The sequence below is a fragment of the Otolemur garnettii genome, unplaced genomic scaffold (assembly GCF_000181295.1).
Source record: "Otolemur garnettii isolate 467f Iridium unplaced genomic scaffold, OtoGar3 scaffold00096, whole genome shotgun sequence".
In the NCBI taxonomy this organism is placed as follows: domain Eukaryota; kingdom Metazoa; phylum Chordata; class Mammalia; order Primates; family Galagidae; genus Otolemur; species Otolemur garnettii.
Genome location: NW_003852491.1, coordinates 124,589 through 151,949, shown reverse-complemented (window position 1 = coordinate 151,949; position 27,361 = coordinate 124,589). Strand labels below are relative to the sequence as shown.

General features: G+C 36.7%; 1 protein-coding gene across 1 annotated transcript in view; it reads right to left on the bottom strand.

The window, feature by feature from the left end:
- Positions 1–27,361, bottom strand: part of LOC111727156 (ATP-binding cassette sub-family A member 3-like) — a gene marked incomplete at its 5' end in the record, with an annotated part of 186,952 nt that overhangs the window by 51,766 nt on the left and 107,825 nt on the right. Inside the window, 5 exons of the mRNA XM_023516691.1 lie at positions 4,111–4,209; positions 8,366–8,516; positions 12,654–12,864; positions 14,170–14,325; positions 26,494–26,648. Of these exons, the coding sequence (XP_023372459.1) occupies positions 4,111–4,209; positions 8,366–8,516; positions 12,654–12,864; positions 14,170–14,325; positions 26,494–26,648 (772 nt within the window). The remainder of the gene's footprint in view (positions 1–4,110; positions 4,210–8,365; positions 8,517–12,653; positions 12,865–14,169; positions 14,326–26,493; positions 26,649–27,361) is intronic.

The following is a 27,361-nucleotide window of genomic DNA, read 5'->3' as shown; positions in this document are numbered from 1 at the left end:
CTCTTGCCTCAGCCTCCCAGTAGCTGGGACTACAGGTGCCTGCCACAACATCCAGCTGTTTTTGTGTTTATTGCTCTCATTATTGTAGGCCATGGCTAGGTTTGAACCCACCAGCCCCAGTGCATTTGGCTGGTGCCCTAACCACTGAGCCATGGTCACTGAGCCTCAAGTTCTTTAATATCTCTGTATCTGCCTCTTTTCAAAGTTGTTTCACAAAATTACATATTATACATTGTGTGCTCCCCCAGACAAGCTAATCACTCTTAAAAATGCATTAGGTTTTTAGAGGGGGTGGGACAAGATGGTTGACTAGAGTCATTGGAGACCAGAACATCTCAAGAAGGAAAAATTTCAGATGAAAAAAAAACATAGTTCAGGTGTAATTCAGAGGGAAAAGTACCAGAATTTAATGGAGATTCCATGAAAAAAAAAGTGGAGCAGAGCAAAGATTAAGATTTTGGTAGATGTCAAACCCTGAGAAACTTGTAGCCCCATGAAAAGGGTAGGTAGGGATTCTGATTCTCCTCCCCTCACAGCTCTGTCAGACTATGGGCACCTGAGCTCCTTCAGGGTTTCTCTACCTTCACAATCCCTAAAGATGCTTCAGACAGTGAACTGGGAGTTTCTTGAGAACAAAGCACCAGGCTGCTAGCCCTGTTGGTGCCATTCCATCTCACCACAGATCCAAACTGAGTCAGTGGGTGCCATCTGCTTCTCCAGCAATCATCAGAGGCCTTTGTCCTCTGGTAGGAGTATCACCCCTTCATTTTCATTGTTACAGATCCGTAGACAATATTTCCCCATTACTTCCCAGACTGTGGAGGCCACAGGAGAGCAGTGGGTCTGAAAGAAATTATGTGATCACAGAAATACAAAATATTATCCATGAACACTATGAAAACCTCCACCTAGAAAATGTAGAGGATATGTAAACTTCATAGAGAAACACAACCTCTCAAGTTAGAATCAAGAAGAAATATAAATCCTAAAGAGACTAATAGCAAGTTGTGAGATTGAAGCAGTAATAAATATTCTTCCCCAAACAACTCACAGATCAGATGAATTCACAGATGAATTCTACCATGTTTATAAAAAAGAACTGGTACCTATCCCACAGATATGATTCCATAACATAAAGAAGGAAGAAATCCTTCCTAACTCATTCTGCAAATCCAGGAAAGGACATCACAAAAACAGAAAAGTACAGACCAATATCCCTTATGAACACAGATGTAAAAATCCTCAACAAAATATGATAAAACCAAATTCAATAGCACCATAAAAAGATAATTTACTCTGACCAAAGTAGGTTTTATTCCAGGGATACAAGGATGGTTCAACATATATAAATCAATAAAGATGATTCAGAGAAAACGGAAACAAAAAAAATCATACAATCATCTTAATAGATGAAGAAAAAGCATTCAATAGAAATCCATCCTCCTTTCATGGTAAAAACCCTCAAAAATCTAGGCACAGGTGGATACATAATCAAGGTGATGCTGGTGGGGGTCATATAGTCTTTAATTTTAAATGACTCCTACTTTAGCCTAACCAATTTCATCTTCCCGTTTCTCTTCACTGACAACTTACTAGCTTTGTGGCTGTGGAAATTGTGTCTGGCTTTAGTTTTCTCACCTAAAAAGTAGTGACAATAATAGCTCCTTGTAAGGATTTAATGCTTTAAATGTCTTTAAATTCAATACTTAGGATAGTACTTTGCAAATAGTAAGCACTTAAACTGCTCCATAGTTTACCTCATGAATCAATCTCCTCATTATAACCACCATTCACTAAGCACATGCACATGTACAAGGAGCTACACAGGATACGATGCCTTTCAAATACATTACCTCACATCCTTGCATTGGCTCTTTTCAGAGAGGTTAGCTGAAATTTAGAGGTTATGTGAAGCCATAAGCTAAAATGTGATATCAGCTGTGAACCAAAATAAAATCTTAAGGCTTCCCCTAACCCAGTAGCCGACTGGCCCCACTCTCTGTCAAGGGGATACCCTAAAACTGAGTTGCTAGCCATGAGAAAGGAGATCATTTATGCCTCATCATGCCCCCTTGCCTTCTTAGAGATGTCTTTTGTGACTTATTAACAGGCCTAAGGAAGGTCCTCAGTATACATAACAAACCACTTGAACCTAGGCATATGTCTGGTACTTTGATTAATAGACCCTTTATCTTAATTCGAGCATCTTTTTTCCACTGACTCCTAGTCTATCAGACAAAGTCTAACTGTCTCATCCAATTGAAAGTCAGCTAAAGAATCTTTAAACTAACCTGTAAGCTCCTGCTTTGAGATGTTCCTCATTTTTGGGCTAAACCAATGTATGCCTTCCATATATTGATTTATGACTTTGCCTATAATTCCTGTTTCCTTGAAATGTAAAAACCAAACTGTAACCCCACCACAGCAAGTCCACTTGCTCAAGCCTTCTTGGGTGTGGCTCTGGGTCAAGATCCTCAAATTTGGCTCAGAATAAACCTCTTTAAATTGTTTTGCAGAGTATGATATGGCTTCTGTCCACAGAGCATATGGGCCCAGGTCTATCTGACATTGCTGCCTCTTCTCTTTCTATTAGCTTTTGATAGTTTAATTGTACTGTACAATCTATTTTACTACCGTGTAGTTAGTATTCAGGATGTTAGGGATGCTCCTCTAAGGGAAAAGATTCTCCTCTGAGTCTTTTTTTTTTTTTTTGAGACAGAAGCCTCAAGCTGTCCTCCTGGGTAGAGTGCTGTGGCATCTCAGCTCACAGCAACCTCCCACTCCTGGGCTCAAGTGAGTCTCCTGCCTCAGCCTCCCAAGTAGCTGGGACCACAGGTGCCTGCCACAATGCCCGGCTATTTTTTGATTGCAGCCGTCATTGTTGTTTGGTGGCCCGGGGCCGGATTCGAACCTGCCACCTTGGGTGTACGTGGCTGGCGCCTCAGCCACTTGAGCCACGGGCCCCGAGCCTCTCCTCTGAGTCTTAAAACACAAATAAGATGATTGATTAGCAGTCACATTAAAGAGAGAAAGTGCTTCTTTACTAAAATTTGGTAGAATCTACAAACAAAACTAAAAAACGTATAGTCATTAAGGAGAAAGTAGAAAATGAAACTCTGAGGCAAACGTTGCCAATAACCCCTAGGGGAGATAATGTTAGGTTTTAATTTGTAAATGCCCAACTGACAGCAGGGTCTCTACTGTGGAGATAATGGCTTTGAATTATATTCATTCATTAATTTAGTATGAGATAGACACTGCTTGAAGTCCCCAGTATAATCAGTGACCCAAACAAACATGTCTCAGCCTTTAGAGAGTTTTTCTCTAGTTTTCATAAAGTAATTTTCTCATTATAATTGAGCTCCCTATGAAGCTTGTCTAGAGAGAAAGAGAGGAGAACATTTGGATGACTAAGAGGCCATTTTTTTTTTATCATAAATTATACTTGTTGCAAATTAATGAAGTTATCTTCTAATTTATAAAGTCTTTAGTGAACTTAATTTGGGTGAATAAATTGCCTCAAGTCAACTTTGAGACATTGACAATATTAAATCCCTGAACCTGAGAGAACAAAGTCTAAATCTAGCTCTGTTAGAACATTATCAGAAAAAACAAACATACAAACAAAAGAAACATTTTGTGAATCTTTTTGACAGCTCACCAACTAACCTTGCTGAATGACAGCCTAAATACCCTGGGCACTAGCACTATGAACTTTTAAACAGTGCAAAAACCAAACTATGTACAAATTAAACAGAAATGTGGTTAGATGAAAGAAAATTTTAAAGTCATTCCTAGTATTTACTCCAAATTAGAATAGAATTTTTCCTATGGTGACATAGATGTTCCATAATCCACCCCCCACCCCGCCCTTGGTTAACTCTAAACTCTCTACTACAAAAAAGACCCAAGCTTTTGCATCAAAACCTAAACTCAAAATCTTTACATAGTTTTGAATTGAATATATGAAAACATATCAGCATGAAATAGTAACACATGTAACAATTCAATAGCACTTTGATTACTCTAACTGCAAATAGAGTATGGTTTGCTCTCAAACTGATGTAGGATTTTAGAGGTGGACGTTTTTTGTTTTAAGGTAATAATTACTTAAAAAAGACTTCATCCATGGTACTGATTGAAGCACCAAAGTTGGCAATGCCCAGCTCTTTCTGCTTCCTTCCCAGATCATCAAACAGAGCTTCAAACCTGGTGGAAGGAAAGAATGAAGAGGAAAAGAAAGAACTAGCATTAGTGTAGATAAATTTTTGTTTATAAAGTTCATTTCATTTTTGAGTAAATGAAATTTTTTAAAAATATAAGCACTTACACTTTTATTCAATTTACTATTAATTTTATTCCAAATTATATTTTTCCTATTGTTTAAAATAAGTTTTTAATGTGGCAAAATGTACCTAACTAAAATGTACCATTTAAAAACTTTTCAGGTGGGAGGATGGGTGGAGGGAGGGTGATTGGTAGGATTACACCTATGGTTTATCATATAAGGGTACATGTGAATCTCTCTAAATGTAGAATATAAATGTCTTAACACAATAAGAAAATGACATAAAGGCTATGTTAACCAGTTGGATGAAAATATTTCAAATTGTATATAGCAACAGCATTCTGTACCCCATGATAGCATTAATGAACACAGATATGATTTGATAAAAAAACCCCAACTTTTTAGGTGTACATTTGTCATTAAGCAATTCACAATGTTGTACAACCATCACCACTATTCATATCCAGATTTTTTCCCACTGTCCCAAACTAAAATTCTATACCCATTAAAATTTTTAAAATTTCTTACTCTTACCTCAACATTACCTCTGCTTTCAGTCTTTATAAGTTTGTATATTCTATGTATGTCAATATATGTAAATAGATACAATATTTATCCTTTTGCGTTTGGCCTTTTTTGTGTAATTATTTCTATTCATCCATAGCACATACATTGTAATCAGAATTTCGTTCCATTAAAGGCTGAATATATTACTTGTATGGATATACCACATGCTGCTTATCCATTTATGCATCAACATTTAAGTTGTTTCTACATTTTTGGCTATTGTGAATAAGGCTGCTATGAATACTGGTGTACAGACAACCTGTTCAAGTACCTGCTTTTACTTCTTTTGAGTATGTATCTGGAAGTGGAATTACTGGTCATATGGTAATTCTATTTAACTCTGCATACTGTTTTCCATAGCAGATGCATATTCCCACTAGCAATGGACAAGGGTTCTGATTTCTCCATCTCCTCATAATACTTGCCATTTTTTTGGTGATTTTGACTTGCATTTCCCTAATGACTGGTGATGTTGAGACTCTTTTCACATGTTTATTTGCCATTTGTATATATTCTTTGGGGAAACAATTTTTGAATTGGTTTGTTTTTGTTAGATTTCCAATATTGTTTTATTCCATAAAAAATTATGGTTATGAGAAAAATGTTTAATAGATTCTTCTTTACTATAAATGCTTATCATGAAAGAAATGGAAAGAAAAGGGATTTACCTTAGCAAATACCTCCCCAATATCACATGATCTTTGGTATGTTTTTTTGTTCTCCTGATAAATAATCAATTTATTTTTATAACATGTCAGGGACTATAGCTGCTTCATAAGAGTTACTTTATTTACATACGGTTTCTATATCAAATATAAATGAGGTCTCAAATTATAGGAGGCAATGACAAAAATGCAAACAGATTAAAACCTTGTTTAAAAGTCTCAAGTTTACTTTTGCTAGCCACATTCTATGGATTAGAATATGGGTCTGTGAAATTATCAGTACTGTTTTTAAGTCACTTCCTCATGTAAATACATACATGTAAAGTTATTAGAGGTCATGTCTGACATAAAGCAAATGAACAATTAATTTTAGCTATAAAAGTCTTGGAAATAACCAAGAAATAAAAAAACACAAAAACCAATGTGTTTTATTCTTTTCCTACTATTAACTATCCTATGAACTAAATGGGTTATAGATATTGTATTATGGATGTTTCTCTCTCTCTCTCTTTAGACATTTACTTTAAAATTATCCTGTTCAAACTTAAAGAACTAAAAATAGACCTGCCACTTGATCCTATAGTTCCTCTACTGGGTATATATTGAGAAGACCAAAAAATCACACAACAATAAAGGTATTTGTACCAGAATGTTCATTGCAGCCCAATTTATAATTGCTAGGTCATGGAAGAAGCCCAAGTGCTTATTGACCAGTGAATGGATCAATAAATTATGATATATGTACACCATGGAATACTATGCAGCCACAAAGAAAGATGGAGAGTTTACCTCCTTCATATTTACATGGATGGAGCTGGAGAATATTCTTAGCAAAGTATCTCAAGAATGGAAGAAAAAGTATCCGATGTACTCAACCCTATTATGAAACTAATTTATAGGTTTCATAGGAAAGCTATAACCCAATTTTAGCCCAAGAATATGGGGAAAGGGGAGAGGGAGGGGAGGGGGAGGGTGGGTGGAGGGAGGGTGATTGGTGGGATCATGCCTATGGTTTATCTTATGGGGGTACATGTGAGTCTTTCTAAATGTAGAATATAAATGTCTTAACACAATAACTAAGAAAATGACATGAAGGCTGTTAACCAGTTGGATGAAAGTATTTCAAACTGTATATAGAAACAACACACTGTACCCCATGATAGTATTAATGTACACAGTTATGATTTAATAAAAAAAGTAAAAAAAATTATCCTGTTCAAGAAAACTTTATTCTCAGCAAACATATCTTTCCCAGCTTCATGATTTGCATTTTATACTGTGCCAGATCCATGGTATGGGGCCCATAAACCACACTGAGAGTATTTATATCAATCTGTGTGATTAGTTATTCACATCTCAGACTTTTGTCCTCTTCTTCTCTTCCATGTCCCCAGTATTAGTAGGAAGACATGATGAAAATATTACTTCCTTCCAAGTCCTTGCATTTCTCACTTTATACTGAATAGTGCTGACACATTCATTATTCCTGGTCTCTTTTGATGATGTAATTGGTACACAGAGGATATGAGATTGGCAGATGCTGTGATTAGTTCTCTGTCTACATGTTTCTTTCAGTATCACTCTGTACTTCCAGATTTATAATTATTAAACTCTGTCAAGTACCAACAAAACGTGTCCTCTAACTGCTGAATGCATCTTCATATCATGACTTTTTGGTTGTAGCTTTTGTCATTTCTCTTACTCTTTAGTATCATACTCTTTTACTTCATGATGAGGATTGAGCTTTACTTCAGCAATCTCAATTCTGTTTCATGATTCTCAAAAGGGTTCAGATTTACTCTGAATGAATATAACTCCTATGGAGCATTTCTTCTTCTTTTTATTCCTCTATGATACAACTATTTATTTGTTTATTTATTGAGACAGAGTTTCACCATGTCACCCCTGGTAGAGTACCATCACATCTCACAGCAACCTCAAACTTTTGGGCTCAAGCAATTCTCTTGCCTCAGCCTCCCAAGTAGCTGGGACTACAGGTCCCTGCCACAATGCCCAGCTATTTGTTTGTTTTTAGCAGGCTTGGGTGGGGTTAGAACCCATCAGCTCCAGTTTATGTGGCCAGTCCCCTAACTGCTGAGCTACGGGCGCCAAACCATAACTATTTATTTTCATATCTTTTCTCTTATTAGAATCTTGGTGGCCTGGATCCTTGTATGTTATTTGCTTCATTCTACCTAGGAACTTTATATCAGATGGAAATGTAGAGCAATATCCCACACACTTTTCATCTCTTCTTGTATATGGTAGCCATCTTACATCTGTGAGATATCTAGAGAGTAATAACTTCAGGAAAAAGACAAAATGATACACTCCCTAAAGAATCCCTGGTAGAATTATCTGTTTCTCCCCTCCATCATTAATTTGGCTAATTGCCAAGTCCAAACTCCCAGTTATCTCTGTGTCCTTGTCACTTCTGCTCCAAGAGCTGTCATCCAAGCTGTTACTTTCATCATCTTAATATTTCTCTGGATCCTACCCAATATGCAGAAAATTTGTATACTATGAGCATCTTAATAAGTATCCCTTATTAACACAAGGAAGATATAGCCACCAAGTTTAAAATCTCCTCCCTCAAAGACAAACAAATAAACAAAAAGAAAAACATTAAATGAGCCTTGAATGGACTTAAATAATAAGGCAATTCTCTGCTCAGTAACAGAAATCTTTAGGTATGAGCTTCCCAATTCTAGTTGGCAAATGACAACTCTAACTGAAGTTGTGGTTTGTTAGAAAAACGCTTCTCACTAAGCTTGCCAAATTTAGGAGGCTCAAAATGATTTCTGTTCACCTCCAAATAATCCATCTAGAGCTTTTGAATCCATACCTTTGTGTATACTCTTTGGGTAAGATAAATGATAATCTAGTTGTAATATCCTTCTCCAGGATGGCATCTGGAACATGAGAATGAATTATTGCAGAGATTTTTTCAACATTACAATTTGGTTCCCTTTCCATGACTATGTGATATCCAGCACCTAAGAGAAACCATTTAGATGATCAAATGAAGAAGTTTGTACTCATAATATGCTTGTACGATCAATATGACTCTCTGTGGTTCAGGTTACTTAGGTCTACAAGGAAGAAGATGGGGTATGCGATAAAACATTTGATTATGATACCGAAGAGACTCCTAAGAGACACCTAAAGCTTCAAATGATGCTCCAAGAACCAAGTCATCGAATATATAAAAACTTCCTCTATAATTTCAGTAATTTTCTTAATGAACATAATGATTTAGTAACCAGATACAGCAGATACATGATGACAACAAGCATAATACATAATACAAGCAGATACATGATGACATACAGCAATAATGATGTATGTAACCAGATACAGCAGATACATGATGACAACAAGCCCCTGTATCTGGTTACTTATATTTGAAATAGAATTTCTTTCTTTCTTTTTTTTTTTTTTTTGAGACAGGTCTTACTCTGTCACCCAGACTAAAGTGTAGTGGCATTATCATAGCTCACTGCAAGGCCAAACTCCTGGGCTAAATTGATCCTCCTGCATCAGCCCCTTGAGTAGCTGGGAGTACAGGTACTTGCCACGATGCCCAGCTAATTTTTCTAATTTTAGTAGACATGAGGCTCAGGCTGGCTCAAAACTCCTGGGCTCAAGTGATCTTGTCCCAGCCTCCCATAGAGCTAGGATTACAAGAGTAAGCCACCATGCCTGGCCAGAAATATTGATACATATTCATTTAATAGCTAAATACATTTAGCTATTATTACTGGTTTCCACCATGCATTAGGCACTAATCTATGTTGTGAAGATATTCTGAACAAAGCAGATGAAAATATATACCCTCAGGATAGCTCACTTTCTTTTCTTAATTGGGTTTTTAAAGTTTTCTATTTTGTTTTTATTAAACTCTGATGATACCCAACATTTTAATCTTTTAGCCACAATAATACATTCTTATTTCTGGTATAACTATAATCCTATATATAGGGATTCTTTTTCTTTTTTTTTTTTTGAGACAGAGTCTCACTACATCACCCTGGGAAGAGTGCTGTGGCATCACAGCTCACAGCAACCTCCAGCTCTTAGGCTTAGGCAATTCTCTTGCCTCAGCCTCTGGAGTAGCTGGAACTACAGGTGCCCAGCTATTTTCTTTTTTTTTTTTGGTTGCAGTTTGGCTGGGTCTGGGTTCAAACCCACCACCCTTGATATATGGAACCAGTGCCACTGAGCCACAGGTGCCACCCATGACAGCTGACTTTCTAGTCAAAGGAGACAGATAATAATCAAGAAGAATAAATTAAAACAGTGTGTTCGAAAAAATAAAGCAGAGAAGGGAGACAAGAAAGGTTGTTAAATTTTAGATAGAGATCCTGAGAAAGCCTAAATGAGATGATTTTTAATTAAAGATCTTAAAGAAGTCATAGAACCCTTATACTTAATTAGGGCTTTGGATGCATAGAGAAATTCTTTTTAGCATTGAAAGGAAACACTATTTTTAACTATATGCACTCCAGGCTCTGTGCCCATAGCTCAGTGGTTAGGGCACTGGCCACATACACTAAAGTTGGTGGGTTCAAACCCAGCCGGGGCCTGCTAAACAGCAATGACAACTGCAACAAAAAAATAGCTGGCAGGTGTTGTGGCCTGTAATCCCAGCTACTTGGGAGGCTGAGGCAAGAGAATCACTTAAGCCCAAGAGTTTGAGGTTGCTGTGAGCTGTGATGATGCCACAGCACTCTACTGAGGGTGACATAGTGAGACTCTGTCTCAAGAAAAAAGAATATACATATATACATATATATACGGACTCCAAACAGTCATTGTATTTGCACTTATGTTTCTTATTAATACTTAAAAAAGTGAAAAATAGGTTATAGAGGATTAAACATCATATTTACTACAATAGTCACCAAATATCATAACTCATCCGAGGAATTACTGAGAACAAGACATTCTTCTGGCAAGCCTGGAAATCTCTTGTGACTTGGAAGGCAAGCCGCCAAGTAACTCAGTAATCCTGGAGGAGCAAAGTTCAGTCCTGTAGTAATAAGGCTATTGTTAAACATCAAGCATTTTATGACAGTTCCTTAAAGAATTAGTGGAGGAAAATTGCATTTAGTATTTTGAAGATCATTTCCTTACCACCCTTGAAGATCATTTCCTTGAGTACATACTCTGTTGGCACCTATGAGATCATTTCCCTGAGCATGCAGCCCCTGCTTGTCTTTGCTTAGTAATCTTTCTTCCTATTATGTATCTTCTCAATAAAATGACTCTGCGAGACGTGCTCAGTGCTATTGCACCTATGGTTAGCCTCACCTCTTGCAGCGTGTACTGTCAATCCATGTCTCATGTGATCGTTTATGCAGTTGTGACAATAGGTCTTAATATAGATCTGTGTTTGCTGGTTTATTTACCTGGCTTATTATTACTATTACTATTATTACTTATACTATTATTCCACTTTACAAATGAGGTTCCTGACATCAGAGAATAAAGTGATCCATCCATTATTTACTAGTTATGGGGAACCAAAACTGCTTTTGGTTTATTTACAAATTGATGTGTAAATTGTTTTTTGTTTCTCTGGAATCATGACACAATAAATTTCCCAATTGTCTTACCCTTTCAAGACTCCGATCATTAGAAAATGCCTCCCTTTGCAGAGACACAAGGTAGTTAGTGAAGAGGTGAATAGGGATACCAAAATGGAGTTTTCTATGCTATCAAAGAAGTAAACATAAATCTGAGGCTTTTGATTAAAATATAAGAAATGCAGTTTAAACATACTTAAAATTAAGCATCTGTTTGAATGACCTGAAGTATTCTACCTTTCAAAATATCTGGTTAAATATCCTGGACTATTTTACCAAGAATTAATGAAATTACTATATGCTATTTAAAATTATTATAAATGATTCCTTGGAAAGTACAGCTATTTAAATCATATGGCTCCTAATTCAGATAGCATAAACCCAATTTTGGATATAGAACCCCTAAAAGACAACTGTACAAACTCAAATTGATGATCATAAACAACCAAATGGGTGTTTAAATATGACTTCAGACAAGTTTTTGGTGTATCTGATTCCCAGCTTTGTATTCTATAAAATGAAGTTGTTTTGAATTTTACGTGAGATACACAAAGTGAATAGTACAGAGGAGATAATCAATTGAGAGTTCAATAAACTCAAATATGGGCTTGGCGTCCATAGCTCAGGGGTTAGGGCACTGGCTACATACACTGGGGCTGGCGGGTTCAAACCCAGCCTGGGCCTGCTAAACAACAATGACAACTACAACAAAAAAATAGTCAGGCATTGTGGCCAGTGCCTGTAGTCCTAGCTACTTGGGGACTGAAGCAAAAGAATCACTTAAGCCCAAGAGTTTGAGGTTGCTGTGAACTATGATTCTACCTAGGGTGACAAAGTGAGACTCCGTCTCAGAAAAAAACCAAACCAAACAAAACTCAAATATGGAATAAGTTAATGACTAAAGCAATTCATCTTTCATTACCACCACTCAAATTTATATCTTCTAATTTTGAAATCCTATTACTATTATTATATGTTAGCCCTTAATAATTCACTGTTTAATATACCATTTTTATATTCTATCTAAGCTATATACTTATCCAAGTCAAGGACTGTTTTATTCCATATATACAATTCTCTTATTCTGCTCTGCATCCTTACTATCAATTATCACATTTCAGAGTTACCTCATCACACTGGTTTGACAAAGGACAAATTGGGATCAGAGATATCTTGCTTCTCTCCTCATCAATCAATAAAGTACTCAATCAAATAAATGTATTTGGAGGCACAACTGCATTTCAGGGACAAAGAAAACTGTTAGGTACACAATGGGACAAATAAATGTGGACTTTGTATGTCAATAAAAGTATTTCCTGAGTCTGAAGGTATATGCTGGAGAACAAGTGATAAGCATATACTGGGAATAGCAACATTGCAAAAGGTCTTAAAAATGAATTACTATAGTTAAGACCTAACTAACAGCATGGAGGATGGGGGGGGGGGACTGAGGTTTTGGGTATATAGATGATATATGATGAAAATCATGTTAGAAGAATATCATTAAAGTATCAATATCCTAAGAATGATCAAAGGGAGAGAGACCGAATATTTGTTTCAGGAAGACTGAAGAGCCACAGCACTGCATGTTTCCCTTGACCATGATGGCAATGCGGTCACCCAAGATGTCAGCTTCATCCATGGAGTGGGTGGTCATCAAGATGGTACGATTTTGTTTATACTGCTGAAGGAGGTCCCAGGTGACCCTTCTTGAGACTGGGTCCATGAAGGATGATGGCTCATCAAGTATCACTACCTAAAAGCCAGAAAAACAATTCTATGACCATTGATAATTGATGCTATGCTACTTGTGGAATTACTATTTTAGGGGATAAATTCAAGCTAAGATACAGAATCCAGACTGAAACAGAGACAAAAGTCTAGGAAAAATAATTCCCAAACCATATTAGAATAGTTGGGCCAGTAATGCAAATCCCTTCTGATAATCAATGGCAACATTCCTTTTAGATTAAGGTGACCAGACTTCACGCTTTTGAACAATTTGTCCTGTGTCCCATGGTGTTTTAAAAAAGTCCTGATTTTTGGAAAGAATGCATGACAAGCTAGGGAACAGCAGGAGAATGGGAAGGGAATATATGGTTTTAGGCTGCTGAAAAAGTTAATGTAACTCCATTTGGGAATGAAGAGGTTAATATCACTTCATTTGGAAATGAAAAGGCTAATGTAAACTCCCTACTCCCCTCCTGGGCAAGGTATCAGAAGGAGACTGGCTCCCTCTCTTGCTTCTACTTGCTTCTAGGCAAGGACAATTAGCTCAGAAGGAGCCAAACTGTCTGGAACAAACAAGTAGGGCCCCCCCCCCAAGGTGACCAGACGTCCTGCTTTTGGCGGGACAGTCCTGATTTTTAACAATTTGTCCTGCATCCTGCAGCATTTTAAAAAAGCCCCAGTTTTTGGAAAGAATGCGTGACTAGGGTGACCAGACTTTAACCTTTGTAAAGTGGGACAACATGGCCTGGGGTGGGATGGGGGCAGGGCAGGGTCTGACAACAATGCAAACTTTGATAAGCAGTTCTTGACAATCAGTTCTCAACAATTATTTGTTATTATTAAAGTTTAACATTATAAAATTAACAAAAATAATATAAAACGCATATCCTGGAGAAATAGCCATGTGGCAGCCAAAAATCATATATTCCCTTCCTGTTCTCCCATGTTCCCTAGTTTGTCATGCATAAGGTGACCAGACATCCCGCTTTTGGAGGGACAGTCCTGCTTTTTAACAATTTGTCCTGTATTCCATGGTGTTTTAAAAAAGTCCCGATTTTTTGGAAAGAATGCATGAATGGGCTAAAGAACAGGAAGGGGTACCCCAGGCCCCACCCCCTCATGGTGTCCCGCTTTACCAATGTTAAAATCTGGTCACCTTATTTTAGATTCATATCAATTCTTAGGTTCTTGCCAGCCAGTATTCTAGACAACCAATAGGGAACCATATTTTGTCCCTCCCTTATCTTCAACCCTGTGTGTTCATACACCTCTTTCTTCCATTTTCTCTCCCTTTATTTTTCTCTTTCTTGCTCTCATTCTTTTTTAATACCTTGGAGCCCCCTAGAAGTGCTATAATGATGGAGAGTTTGCGCTTCGCTCCGGCACTTAGTGACTGTGAAAATGTATCACGTTTCTCTATCAGGTTGAAAACAGTCAGCAAATGATCAGTTTCCATGGGATGCATCTTTTGAGGTATTCCTTTAATCTAGAAAGAAAAGACAGAATTTACATGGTGCATCCAACTTTATCCTCCAAAAGTTTTTAGATTGGAACTCTTCTTATATAGCTTACCAAATATATGAAGTTTCTTGCCATTATAGTTTATATAAGTTTTTATCTTATAGCAGTAAGATAAACTTATATCTTCAGTTTATATAAGTTTTTATCTTATAGCAGTAAGAAAATAATGTTTTCTTTCCCTTGCTTCCCTTCATATCTAGAGCAAAATTCCTGAAATATTTTCTTTCATAATTTATAAAAGTATCTGAAACTCATCAACAGAAGGAGACAAAGAAAAACTCCTAGCTTCCAGGTAAAATGGAGTAAACATACACCCCTCTTTCTGAACTTAATTATTAATCCTGGAGAGCTATGAAAAGTACATATTGGCAGTTGGATCAGGAAGAACACCAGAATTCAAAAAGTATCACTGAATCAACGGTGAGTTCCCCATTTCCCCCCTAGCTTGAACTCAAAGCAATCCAAAGCCTGGAAGTAAGTAATGTAGTCCAAATAGAATGAGATTAAGAAGAATCTTTCCAGTTCTGGCTTGAGGAGTAGAAAAGGGAATACTTTAAGTTCAGAGAGTGTGGGGGTCAGGGAATCCCCTTTTATTCAGTGTTCTCTTGTGCTTCAGCTCTTAGAAGTCTTGTGGTAGCAATGGTGGCAATAATAAATAAGAATGGGAAGCTTGTAAGGTCCAAAATTCAAAGGGAGGGAATGTTACTCTCAGTTCAGTGGAAGTGTGGGTCCAAGAAAGCAGGGATGAACCTCACTGCCTTTTACTATTCTATATCTTTCTGCCCTTGGATGTGGCACAGTCATGAAAGTGGGTGATTTCTGGCTGTGGGAATGAGAAAATGAGAAAGAAATCCTGGGAAACCAAAAAGTACTAGGTATGTGTAGATAACAGGAGAAAGAAACAGGAAAATGATATGAAGTTGATTGTGTATTTCTGTGCTTACTTATGGATCAAATCATAACTAGCATACCAAACACTGAAAATTGTGCTACTGAGTAGCCCTCAGCCCTGGCCCAGGACTGACCAATGAATATTACCTGCATAGGAGAGACTGAAACAGCACTGCAAAGACTGAAATTACAACCACAAGCCTCAACTAGAATGAAAACAAGATGTAGAGTCTCTTTATGCATTATTCAGAACATGCAGGATGAAAGAAAAGTTGATTGACACACAAAGAATCACAAAAATCTCAACTCGCAGAGGAAAAGACAACCAACAGACAAGGATGACAAGATGACGCAGACATTGAAATTATTTGTCAATGACTTTAATGTAATTATTATCAAAACACTTTAGTGAGTATCTACAAATATTAACATAACAAGTATTATCAGTATATAGAAGATACAAAGAAAGAACAAATGGAACAAAAGGATGACAGGATGAAACGGATATTGAAATTATTTGTCAAGGACTTTAATGCAGTTATTATAAAAACACTTTAGTGAGTATCTACAAATATTAACATAACAAGTAAGAAGATATAAAGAATGAACAAACAAAATTTTTAGAACCCCAAACCCCAATAACCAAAATAAAATGCTTATTTCACATACTCTGTACTAGAATAGAAATGATAGAGAAAAGGGTAGGTGAACTTGAGGACAGATCAACAGAAATTATGTAATTTGAACAACAGAGAGAAAAATAATTGAAGAAACGTGAACAAAGCCCAAGGGACTTTGGGGACAGCAAAAGGCTTAAGATTCATGACAATGAGGTTACAGAGGAGAAAAGAAAGACTCTCTGGCTAGCACGATATTTGAAAAAATAATGACTACAAACTTCTCAAGTTTGGAAAATGAAAAGCAGATTAAACTCCATACAAAATGAACACCCCCAAACTTACACCCAGACATATCATAATCAAATTACTGTAAAGTAAAGACAAAATTTTGAGAGCACCCAGAGTAAAATGAGGAATTACCTATTGGGTAACAATGTTTCAGATGAGTGTGGATTTCTCATTAGAAATCATGGTATCCAGAAATCAGTGGAAAAATATTTTTAAATTGGTGAAGGAACAGAATTGCCAACCCAGATTTCTGTGTCAAACAGAAATAATCTAGAGCAGTATTTTTCAACCTTCTTTATCTCAGAGCACACTTGAACCTATAGTTAAACTTCAATGGCATACTTCAATTATGTTGATCAAAAAACAGTTTAACAAAAATAATATGTTTACTGTGCTTTGAACTTCTTTCAAAAATGATTTAATTAATGATCTTTAAAAAAAATTCACAGCACACTTAAGATCCTCTCACAGCACATCAGTGTTCTATGGCACACTGGTTGAAAATCCCTGTCCTAAAGGAAGGATGGTGAATTAAAGACACTTTCAGGGGAAGGAAAACTAAGTGAATTCATAGACAATAGTGCTGATCTACAAAAATCTGATATGAATATTCTTTAAACAGAAAACAATGACACAGAAGAAAACCTGGAAAAAATATAAATGATAAAAGTACATCATAAATGTTAAACATAGAATGTTACTGAATTCTTTACACAGACTAGATGGTTTAAAGCAATAAATGTATAATACTGTCTATGAGGTTTTTCTATATGTAAATGTAAATATATAAAAACTACAGCATAAAGGCTATATGATGAAGAACCTATAATGTGGTGGAGTTTCTATACTCTGAATGAGGTTGGAATATATTATTCTAAATGACTGTAAATAGCTGTCTGTATTTAGCAACCCTCAGGGCAACCATTGAAAATGTATACAATAGATATAGTAAAAATCACAGTAGCAAATAGGATTATTAAAAATGTTCAACAACCGAAAAAGAAGGCTGGACAGTGGAAAGAGAAGAACAAAAAGAAGAAAAAATGGGAAAACATTTTTGAGAAGTGGCTTTAGGGGAGTAGGCTCCAAGATGAGGGACTAGAGAGACATCTTCTCACCAGCTGTTCTTGGTAAGATCAAGGTGAGGAGTCTCTAGCCTCTTACCTGATTATCTCATCCAGAAACATCATTGCCAGTGCACGGTGAGACAGTGAGGGTCTCTAGGAGCCAAGGAGGTTGGGAGTGGAGAAAAATCTACACAGAAAGCAAGTGTTAGGGAGTCCAGTAACTCAGGGATGGAGTCAACAAGTAGAATCCCTGAGGGACTGAGCTCACAGGAGAGTCTCCCCTACAGTTCCCACACCCTGTGGTGGTGGACTGGGGATGAAACCAAATTCTGGGAGGGATTATTCCTCCAGGTGAGGCATATAGGGAGAAATGAGCTGGAGCTGAGATCCTGCTGGTCTCTGGGGTATGCACAGAAATGAGTCCTTCGGTAAAGGGCTGGTCACAGGGAAGACATTCTTCCTCACTGTTTGAATTTGGAAGCTTGTTGCACCGATTTGCTTCGGCAAGAGCCTACCGAGGGTGCTAGGCAGGTGGGTTTGGACTCAGAGACTAGGGGTTGGGACATGGGGCATTGCCACTGTGGGAAAGCTGCAGGGGAGGACAGCCTCCAGGGTCGGGTTCTGACTTCACCTGCTGGGCACAAGCAGACACTCTTGGGCTGACTCCCAAGAGACAGGGGCAAGCTGGACAGATTTTGCTGACCACACAGACCCGTTTGTGGCCTTAGGGAACTATTTGGAGTATGAAAGCAGTGTCTTCATAAAGTCTGGCATACACTTCAGGCCTCCAACCCTACAAGGACAGAATGCTGGCACAGCAACCCTGTCCAGATTTAAATCAAATGAATCAGGAAAACGAGACCAGGTCTCCATGACAACTAGTAAGTAACTTCCCCCAACACAGACAGTAGAAACTTTTTTTTTTTTTTAAACTGCCCCTGGAGCTAGCCCCACCTGGTGTCCTGGCAATATATGGCATTACACATATTTATTTTTTCTTTTCGGAGTGCCACCTAGTGTCCAGAAAATATATCTGTGATACAGACATTATATCATATCTATTTTTAATTTTTTTTTATTTTTAAATTTTTAACTTTTTAAAATATCAATGTTTCTCTCTTCGTTATGGGATTCCTTGCCTTTTATTCTTCTTTTCTCTGTTATCTCCTCCTTTCCTTTTGTGGCTTTTAAAACTTTTTTCAGCTTTTCCTCATAAATCTCTCAAATGACTCCCCCTGCCCATTTTTTGGTCTTTTTTTTCTATTTTTTTTCTACATTGTACATATGGGACAGAGCCTTGCTGTCAGGCCTGGACTGGGGTGCCTCAGTATTGGCCTGGTTCATGGAAGCCTCAAAACCCTGGGCTAGGGTGTACTTCTAGTTTTGGCCTCTTGAAGGACTATATTGGCAGGTTCTTGATGCAAAACATGGGTGATTTTTTTTTTCTATATTTGGTGAAGGATGGATCTTGCTATTGCTCAAGTTGATAAGAAGCTCCTGACCTCAAAGAAACCACCTGCCCTGACTTCCCAGAGTACTTGGATTGTGGGTGTGGGTCACTGTGGTTTGTCCCTCAACATTATTATTCCTGTTTTTCTTCTTCTATTTTTCTTCTCTCCATTTTTTATTTAATTTTTTCTTTCTTTTCTGCCTTCTTGCTATTTCCTCTTCTCCTCCTTTTGTTCCTGTACCAAAAGGCTACTCTAACACACGAGCCCAGAGATGAGGACATTTAAAGAGGAGAAAGCAAAGGCAGAATGTAGGGGAAGGAAGTGAACAAGAAGAAAACACACATGAGGAGGAACCAAAAAAAAAAAAAATAGAATTCTGGCAACAGGCCAAATGCTGTAGTTCATGTCTGTAATCTTAGCAGCCTGGGGAGTCTAAGGCAGGTGGATCACTAGAGTTCAGGAGTTCAAGACCAGCCTGAGCAAGAGCATGACTCTGTTTTTATTATATTAGCCAGGCCTTGTGTCAGCCACCTGTAGTGGCACTTAGGAGGCTGAAGCAAGAGGATTGCTTAAGGCTAAGAGTTTGAGGTTGCTGTGAGCTATGAGGATGCCATGGCACTCTACCTTTACCCAGGGTGACAGAGGGAGACTCAGTCTATAAAAAGTTCTGGCAACATGATAAAGCAGAACAGATCAATCCCCCTAAAGGATCATCCATTGGTTGCCACAAAGGATTTCACCTATAAAGAAATTATGGAAATTATAGAAAGGTAATTTAGCACATGGATGGCAAAAACAATGAAAGGAATTGAAGGGAAAGTGGAAAATCAACAAAAGGAAATCTAAAAATTGACCCAAGTAATGAATGAAAGACATGATAAAATTAGAAAGGATATATTAGACCTAAAGAATTCAAAAGAATAGAAATTAAACAAAGATATAAGGGACTTAAATGAGAGATCCTAGAACAACTGTGTTTGATAGATGTATATAGAACACTCCATTCCAAAGCTAAAGAATATACATTCTTCTCATCACCTCATGGAACATTCTCCAAAATTGATCATATCCTAGGACACAAAACAACCCTCAACAGAATCAAATGAATTAAAATTTTACCTTGTATCTTCTCAGATCACAAGGCACTAAAGGGGGAACTCAAAACCAACAAAAACTTTCAATCCCACACAAAGGCATGGAAATCAAACAACCTTATGCTGAATGACAGGTGGTTGGGGGAAGAAATAAAAGAGGAAATCATTAACTTCCTTAAGCACAACAACAATGAAGACACAAGCTACCCAAACCTGTGGGATACTGCAAAAACAGTCCTGAGAGAAAAATTAATCACTTTAGATGCCTACATTCAAAAACAAGAAAGAAAGTACATCAACAAACTTACAAGCCATCTTATGGAATTGGAAAAAGAAAAACAATCTAAGCTTAAACTCAGCATAAGAAAAGAAAAATCCAAAATTAAATAAGAGATTAATGAAATTGAGAACAAAATAATTATTCAGAAAATTAATGAAAGAAGGAGTTGGTTTTTTGCAAAAATAAATAAAACAGATAAACCTTTGGCCAGACTAACTAGAAATAGAAAAGTAAAATCTCTAGCAACCTCAATCAAAAATGACAAAGGGGAAATAACAACTGATGTCACAGAGATACAAGAGATCATCTCTGAATACTACCAGGAACTCTATGCCCAGAAATTGGACAATATGAAGGAAATGGATCAATATTTGGAATCACACCCTCTCCCTAGACTTAGCCAGGAAGAAATAGATCTCATGAACAGAGTAATTTCAAGCACTGAGATCAAAGAAACAGTAAAAAATCTCCTAACAAAAAAATGCCCTGGTCTGGATGGCTTCAATCTGAATTCTATGAAACCTTCAAAGAAGACCTTATTCCTTCAAAGAAGATCTAATTCCAAAAAATTGAGGAGGAAGGAATCTTCCTCAACACATTCTACGAAGGAAACCTCACCCTGATTCCCAAACTAAGAAAAGACGCAACTAAAAAGGAGAACTTCAGACCAATTTCACTAATGATGCAAAAATTCTCAACAAAATCCTAGCCAATAGAATACAGCTTATTCTCAAAAAAGTCATACATCACAATCAAGTAGGTTTCATCCTAGGGATGAAAAGCTGGTTTAACATACACAAGTCCATAAATGTTATTCACTGTATCAACAGAAGCAAAAACAAAGACCATATGATCCTCTCAATAGATGCAGAAAAAGCATTTGATAAAACCCAGTATCCTTTTCTAATTAGAACACTGAAGAGTACAGGCATAGGTGGCATATCCACAGCTAATATTTTACTGAATGGAGTAAAACTGAAAGCTTTTCCACTTAGAACTGGAATCACACAGGTTGTCCTCTATTGCCACTTCTATTCAACATAGTGCTGGAACTTCTAGCCAATACAATCAGACAAGAGAAGGAACTAAGGAACATCCAAATGGAAGTATAGGAGGTCAAACTCTCCCTCTTTGCTGATGATATGCTCTTATACTTAAAGAACCCAAAGACTCAACCATAAGACTCCTGGAAGTCATCAAAAATACAGTAATGTCTCAGGATATAAAATCAGTGTCCACAAGTCAGTAGACTTTGTATATGCCGATAACAACAAAGATGAGAGGTTAATTAAGAACACAACTCCCTTCACCATAGCCCCAAAGAAAATGAAATACCTAACAAAAGAGGCAAAGGACCTCTATAAAGAAAATTATGAAACCTAAGAAAGGAAATAGGAGAGGATATTAACAATTGGGAGAACATACCATACTTATGGCTGGGAAGAATCAACATTGTTAGGAAGTCTATGCTTCCTAAAGCAATCTACTGATTCAATGCCATCCTTATTAAAATACCAACATCATACTTTCAAGACTTGGAAAAAATGATTATTCATTTTGTATGGAACCAGAAAAAATCCCGTATAGCTAAAGCAGTTCTTAGTAATAAAAACAAAGCTGGTGGCATAAGCATACCAGATTTTAGACTGTACTACAAGGCCATAGTGGTTAAGACAGCATGGTACTGGCACAAAAATAGAGACATAGACATTTGGAATCGAATAGAAAACCAGGAAATGAAACTAACATATTACAACTACCTAATCTTTGATAAACCAAACAAGAATATACACTAGGGGAAAGACTCCCTATTTGATAAATGGTGCTGGGAGAACTGGATATCCACATGTAGAAGACTGAAACTGGACCTGCATCTTTCTCCACTCACAAAAATAAATTCAAGATGGGTAAAAGACTTAAATTTAAGGCATAAAACAATAAAAATCCTCAAAGAAAGCATAGGAAAAACACTGGAAGATATCAGCCTGGGGAATGACTTTATGAAGAAGACTTCAGTGGCAATTGCAACAACAACAAAAATAAACAAATCAGACTTAATTAAACTGAAAAGTTTCTGTGCAGCTAAAGAGACAACAACCAAAGCAAATAGACAACCTACACAATGGGAAAGGATATTTGCATGTTTTGAATCAGACAAAAGCTTGATAACTAGGATCTATAGATAACTCAAATTAATACACATGAAAAAAGCCAACAATCCCCTCTGTCAATAGGCAGGAGAGATGAATAGAACCTTCTCTAAAGAAGACAGATGAATGGCTAGCAAACATTTGAAAAAATGCTCATTGTCCCTAATTATTAGAGAAATGCAAATCAAAACTTCCCTGAGATATCATCTAACCCCAGTGAGAATGGCCCACATCACAAAATCTCAAAACTGGCTCGGCACCTGTGGCTCAAGTGGCTAAGGCGCCAGCCACATACACCTAAGGTGGTGGGGTCGAATCCAGCCTGGGCTTCCAAACAACCATGATGGCTACAACCAAACAAAAAAGAAAAAAGAAAAAAACCCCAAATCTCAAAACTACAGATACTGGCATGGATGTTGAGAGAAAGGAACACTTTTACACTGCTGGTAGGACTGCAAACTAATACAACCTTTTCAGAAGGAAATAGGGAGAACCCTTAAAGAACTCAAGTTAGACCTCCCATTTGATTCTGCAATCCCACTACTGGGCATCTACCCAGAAGGAAAAAAATCCTTTTATCATAAGGACACTTGCACTAGGCTATTTATTGCAGCTCAATTTACAATTGCTAAAATGTGGAAACAGCCTAAATGCTCACCAAAGCAGAAATAGATTAATAAACTGTGTTATATGTATACCATGGAATACTATTCAGGCATTATAAAGATGGAGACTTTACATCCTTTGTATTATCCTGGATGGAAGTGGAACACATTATTCTTAGTAAAGGATCACAAGAGTGGAGAAGCATGCATCTTATGTATTCAATTTTGCTATGAGGACAATTAATGACCTAGTACATGGTGGGAGGTGTGGGAAGGGGAGAGCAGAGATAGAGAGAGAGAGGAAGAAGGGGGTGGGGGAAAGGAAGAGCAGTGGGGTGGGGGAAAGAAAGAGCAGAAAGAGGGAAAAAGGGAGGGGGTGGGGTCTCGGTGTGTGACACACCTTTTGGGGGCAAGACACAATTGTAAGAGGGACTTTACTTAACAAATGCAATCAGTGTAATCTGGTTTCTTGTACTCTCAATGAATCCCCAACAATAAAAAAAGAGATAGTACAAAAAGAGAACATTACAGACAAATATCCCACATGCATATAAGTATCCAACAAGTTATTATCAAACTAAATTCAGCCAATGTATAAATAAACACCATGGCCAGATGGGGTTTATCTCATAAATTCAAGGCTTGTTCAGTATTTAAAAATAATCAATATAATCTTCCAAGTTAATAAAAAAGCAAAACTACGTAACAATCAATAGATGCCCTTTAAGAAGTACAACAATCATGCATAATAAAAACACTCAGCAAACAGAAGAGAACTTCATCAAGTTCAGTAAGGGTATCTACAAGAAAATCTTAATTGTGAAGAACCAAATGCTTTCCCCCTCAGCACAAGAACAAGTCAAGGATGCCTGCCCTTAATAATCATATGCAACATGATATATTCCTAGCCCAAACAATAAAAAAAGAAAGAAAAGGCACACAGATTGGCAAGAAAAACCCTGCCTTTATTCTCAGATGACATTGCCTATATATAAAACCAAGTAATCTACAAAACAAAATAGTTCCTAGACCTAAGAAATAAGTTTAGCATGATCAGATGATAACACCTTCATGTTCAAATATCAATCGTTTTTCTATGTACAAGCAAGGAATAATTAAAAACCATTTTTTCCTAAAAATTCAAAAAAGGAATTATAAGTAAATCTAGTAAAAATGTATTACATCTGTTTACTGAAAACTAGAAAGTATTAATAAATCAGACTTAAATTAATGGAAAGAGATACCATTCTCAAGAGTTTGAAGTCTCAACATAGTAATAATTGTCAATTCTCTCCAAAGTGATCTATCGATTTAATGCATTAACAATTGAAATTATAGCAGAACTTTTATAGAGATAGAAAAGATACTATAAAAATTTATCTGGGAGGGCAAAGCAGCTATAATAGCTATTATAAAACACTTTCAAAAAAGAATACTGCTGAAGGTATAATACTATCCAATATTAAGAATTACTGTAAAGCTACACTAATCAGGAAAGGGTGGTATTTGCAAAGGGATAGACACATAGATCAACAGAAGACGAAGTCCAGAGACATATCCACAGAAATATGACAAGAAGAAATTTGATCTTTGATTAATGTGAAAAAGCAATCCAAAATGAAAGAAGAAGGTTTTCCAAAAATGATGTTAAAAAAATCACCTATATGCAAAAGAAACAAAAAAAAAAACTAGATCTAAACTTCACATCTTTATACAAAGGCTAACTCTAAATCAGATAATAGATCTAAGGGTAGCACATGAAACTATCAAAAAAATTTGTAGAAAATACAGGATAAAATCTTCATGTCTTTAAGATTAGGATTTGGCACAATGTTCTTAAAAAAGACTTTAAGTGCAGGGTCCATAAAGAAAAATGTGAGAGACATTTGCAACAGAATGTTTACTGCAGCTCAATTCATAATCGCAAAGTCATGGAAACAACCTAAATGCCCATCAACCCATGAATGGATCAACAAGTGGTGGTAGGGCATGGTGGCTCATGCTTATAATCCTAGCACTCTGGAAGGCCAAGGCAGGTGGATTGGTTGAGCTCTATAGTTCAAGACCAGCCTGAGCAAAAAGTGAGACCCCCATCTCTACTAAAAATAGAAAAACCAAGGCAAGATGATTGCTCAAGCCCAAGAGTTGGAGGTTGCTGTGAGCTATGAACCTGCAGCACTCTACCCAGGGTGACAGCTTGGGACGGTCTCAAAAAAACACCCCCCAAACATAAAAACTGTAGTATATTATGCTATACTGTATAAAACTGTAGCATACTATACTATATACTATGCAATATTATCCAGGCATTAAAAAAGATGGAGACTTTACATCTCTTACATTTACTTGGATGGAGCTGAAACACATTCTTCTTAGTAAAGTATCACAAGAATGGAAAAATAAATATCTAGTGTACTCAATACTAATATGAAACCAATACATAAAAAATTACATGCTCACACATAAGTAAATAAATCACAAATATAGTCTAGTATGGGTGCAGGGAGAAGAGGGGCCTGGGGAGTGGGGAAGACAACTGGCAGAAGGAGGGAGGGCATGTGGCAGGATCTCATCTATTGTGCACATTGTGAGGGTATATAACATGCCCCCTGAGTGAAGGGCTCTTTTACAACTGGAACTTTACTCAGGAAGTGAGAACAATGTAATCTAAAAATTTTTACTCTCATATTTATTTGAAATAAAAAAAAAGAAAAATGTAAGAATTTGGATTTCAAAGCTTTTGCTCTGCAAGATACTGTCAAAATGAAAAGACAAGCTATAGATTGGGGAAAATATTTTCAAAGCACATTTTCAACAAAGAACATATATCCAGAATATAAGAAATTTCAAAATTCAACAGTAAAGAAACAAAAACTCAAAATAAAAAATGGACAAAGGGCCTGAATAAACATTACATTGAAGTGACAATAAGAATGGCAAATAAGCACTTGAGTGATGTTCAACATTTTTAGCCACTCAAGAAATGCAAATTAAAACCCCAATTAGATACCACTACCAACCTACTATTAATTTTTTTTAAGTATTAGCAATACAAAATGTTAGCAAGGATGTAAAGCAACTGGGGTTCTTAACTGGCATTCTCAATTGGAAAAGTTACTCTAGAAAACAGTTTGGCAGTTTCTTATGAAATAAATAAATACCACATGATCCAGTAGTCCTATTCTGAGAGCAATAAAACCTTATGTCTGGCATAAAAAGAACTGCACAAGAAGTTCAGAGCAGGTTTGTTTATAATCACCAGAAACTGGAAACAACTCAAATGTCCTTAAATTCCTGTACTGTGGTACATCCAAACATAAAATACTACTCAGCAAGTAAAAGGGACAAGCTACCCATACATGCAGCAGCATGAATGAATTTCAAAGTCATTTGCTCAGTGAAAGAAACCAATCTAAAAACATTACATAAAAAAAAAAAAACATTACATAGTATATGATTCCTATATGACATTCTGAAATAGGCAAAACTTGTAGAAATGAAAGACAGACCAGTAGTTTTCAGGGCAGGGAGAAGAGGGATAATAACAAAGGAATAACATTAGGGAGCATGTTGGGATGATGAAACTGTTCTGTGTGCTGATTGTGGTGTTGGTTAAATTCATAGATCTGTATATTTAAGAAAGGTCAAATTTACTGTATAATTTTATTAAATATATTTATGACTCACCACAGAGTAGAAAAAAAGGTGTTCTGATAGTGTCAAGTTGTCAAACAATGAGTCATACTGTGGGCAGTAGCCCAAGGTTTTTCGAATCTCACTTGTGTCCTTTGAAACATCATATCCACTGATAAAGACCTCTCCGCTGGTAGCAGGATAACAACCTAGAATAAGCAAAAGATATAAGAAACACTAAACTTTGATGAGAGAACATAATAATACATTGCAAATTAATATCTCTAATTCATAGCCAGCTTGTGGATTACTCAAAAGAATTAGGACTACTTCCTACAGAGAAAAATATCAATAGTTCTATTAAGGTGGTGGAATTAGTCATCTTTAAACTTCCTCTTTTCTTTTTCACTTACATATACCTTGTAAAATGTGTATGGAGTATATTGGCAACAAAAACGTTTAAATAATTTGCTACAGAGCAACATATCAGACCAACATATTGCTATAGACCAACTGCAATAAGATAATTGATGTATTTGTGAATCAAATTAATTACTGAGTAGGCATTACAAAAAACAAAGATTTGGAGTATGTTACTTTGTCCTCAAGATATTTAAACACTAATAGTATATAAAGTACATAATATTTGTGTATTGCTAGTGGCAACCAGTCCAGATTTTATCAGGAAATATGCTTTTTTACATATTATCAAAAATGTTAAAAAGAAACGATAGAACCACTTAAATCCAATGATCATTTATCATACTTAGAAATAAATATTCTTTTTTTTTTTTTTTTGAGACAGAGCCTCAAGCTGTCCTCCTGCGTAGAGTGCAGTGGCATTACAGCTCACAGCAACCTCCAACTCCTGGGCTCAAGCAAGTCTCCTGCCTCTGCCTCCCAAGTAGCTGGGACCACAGGC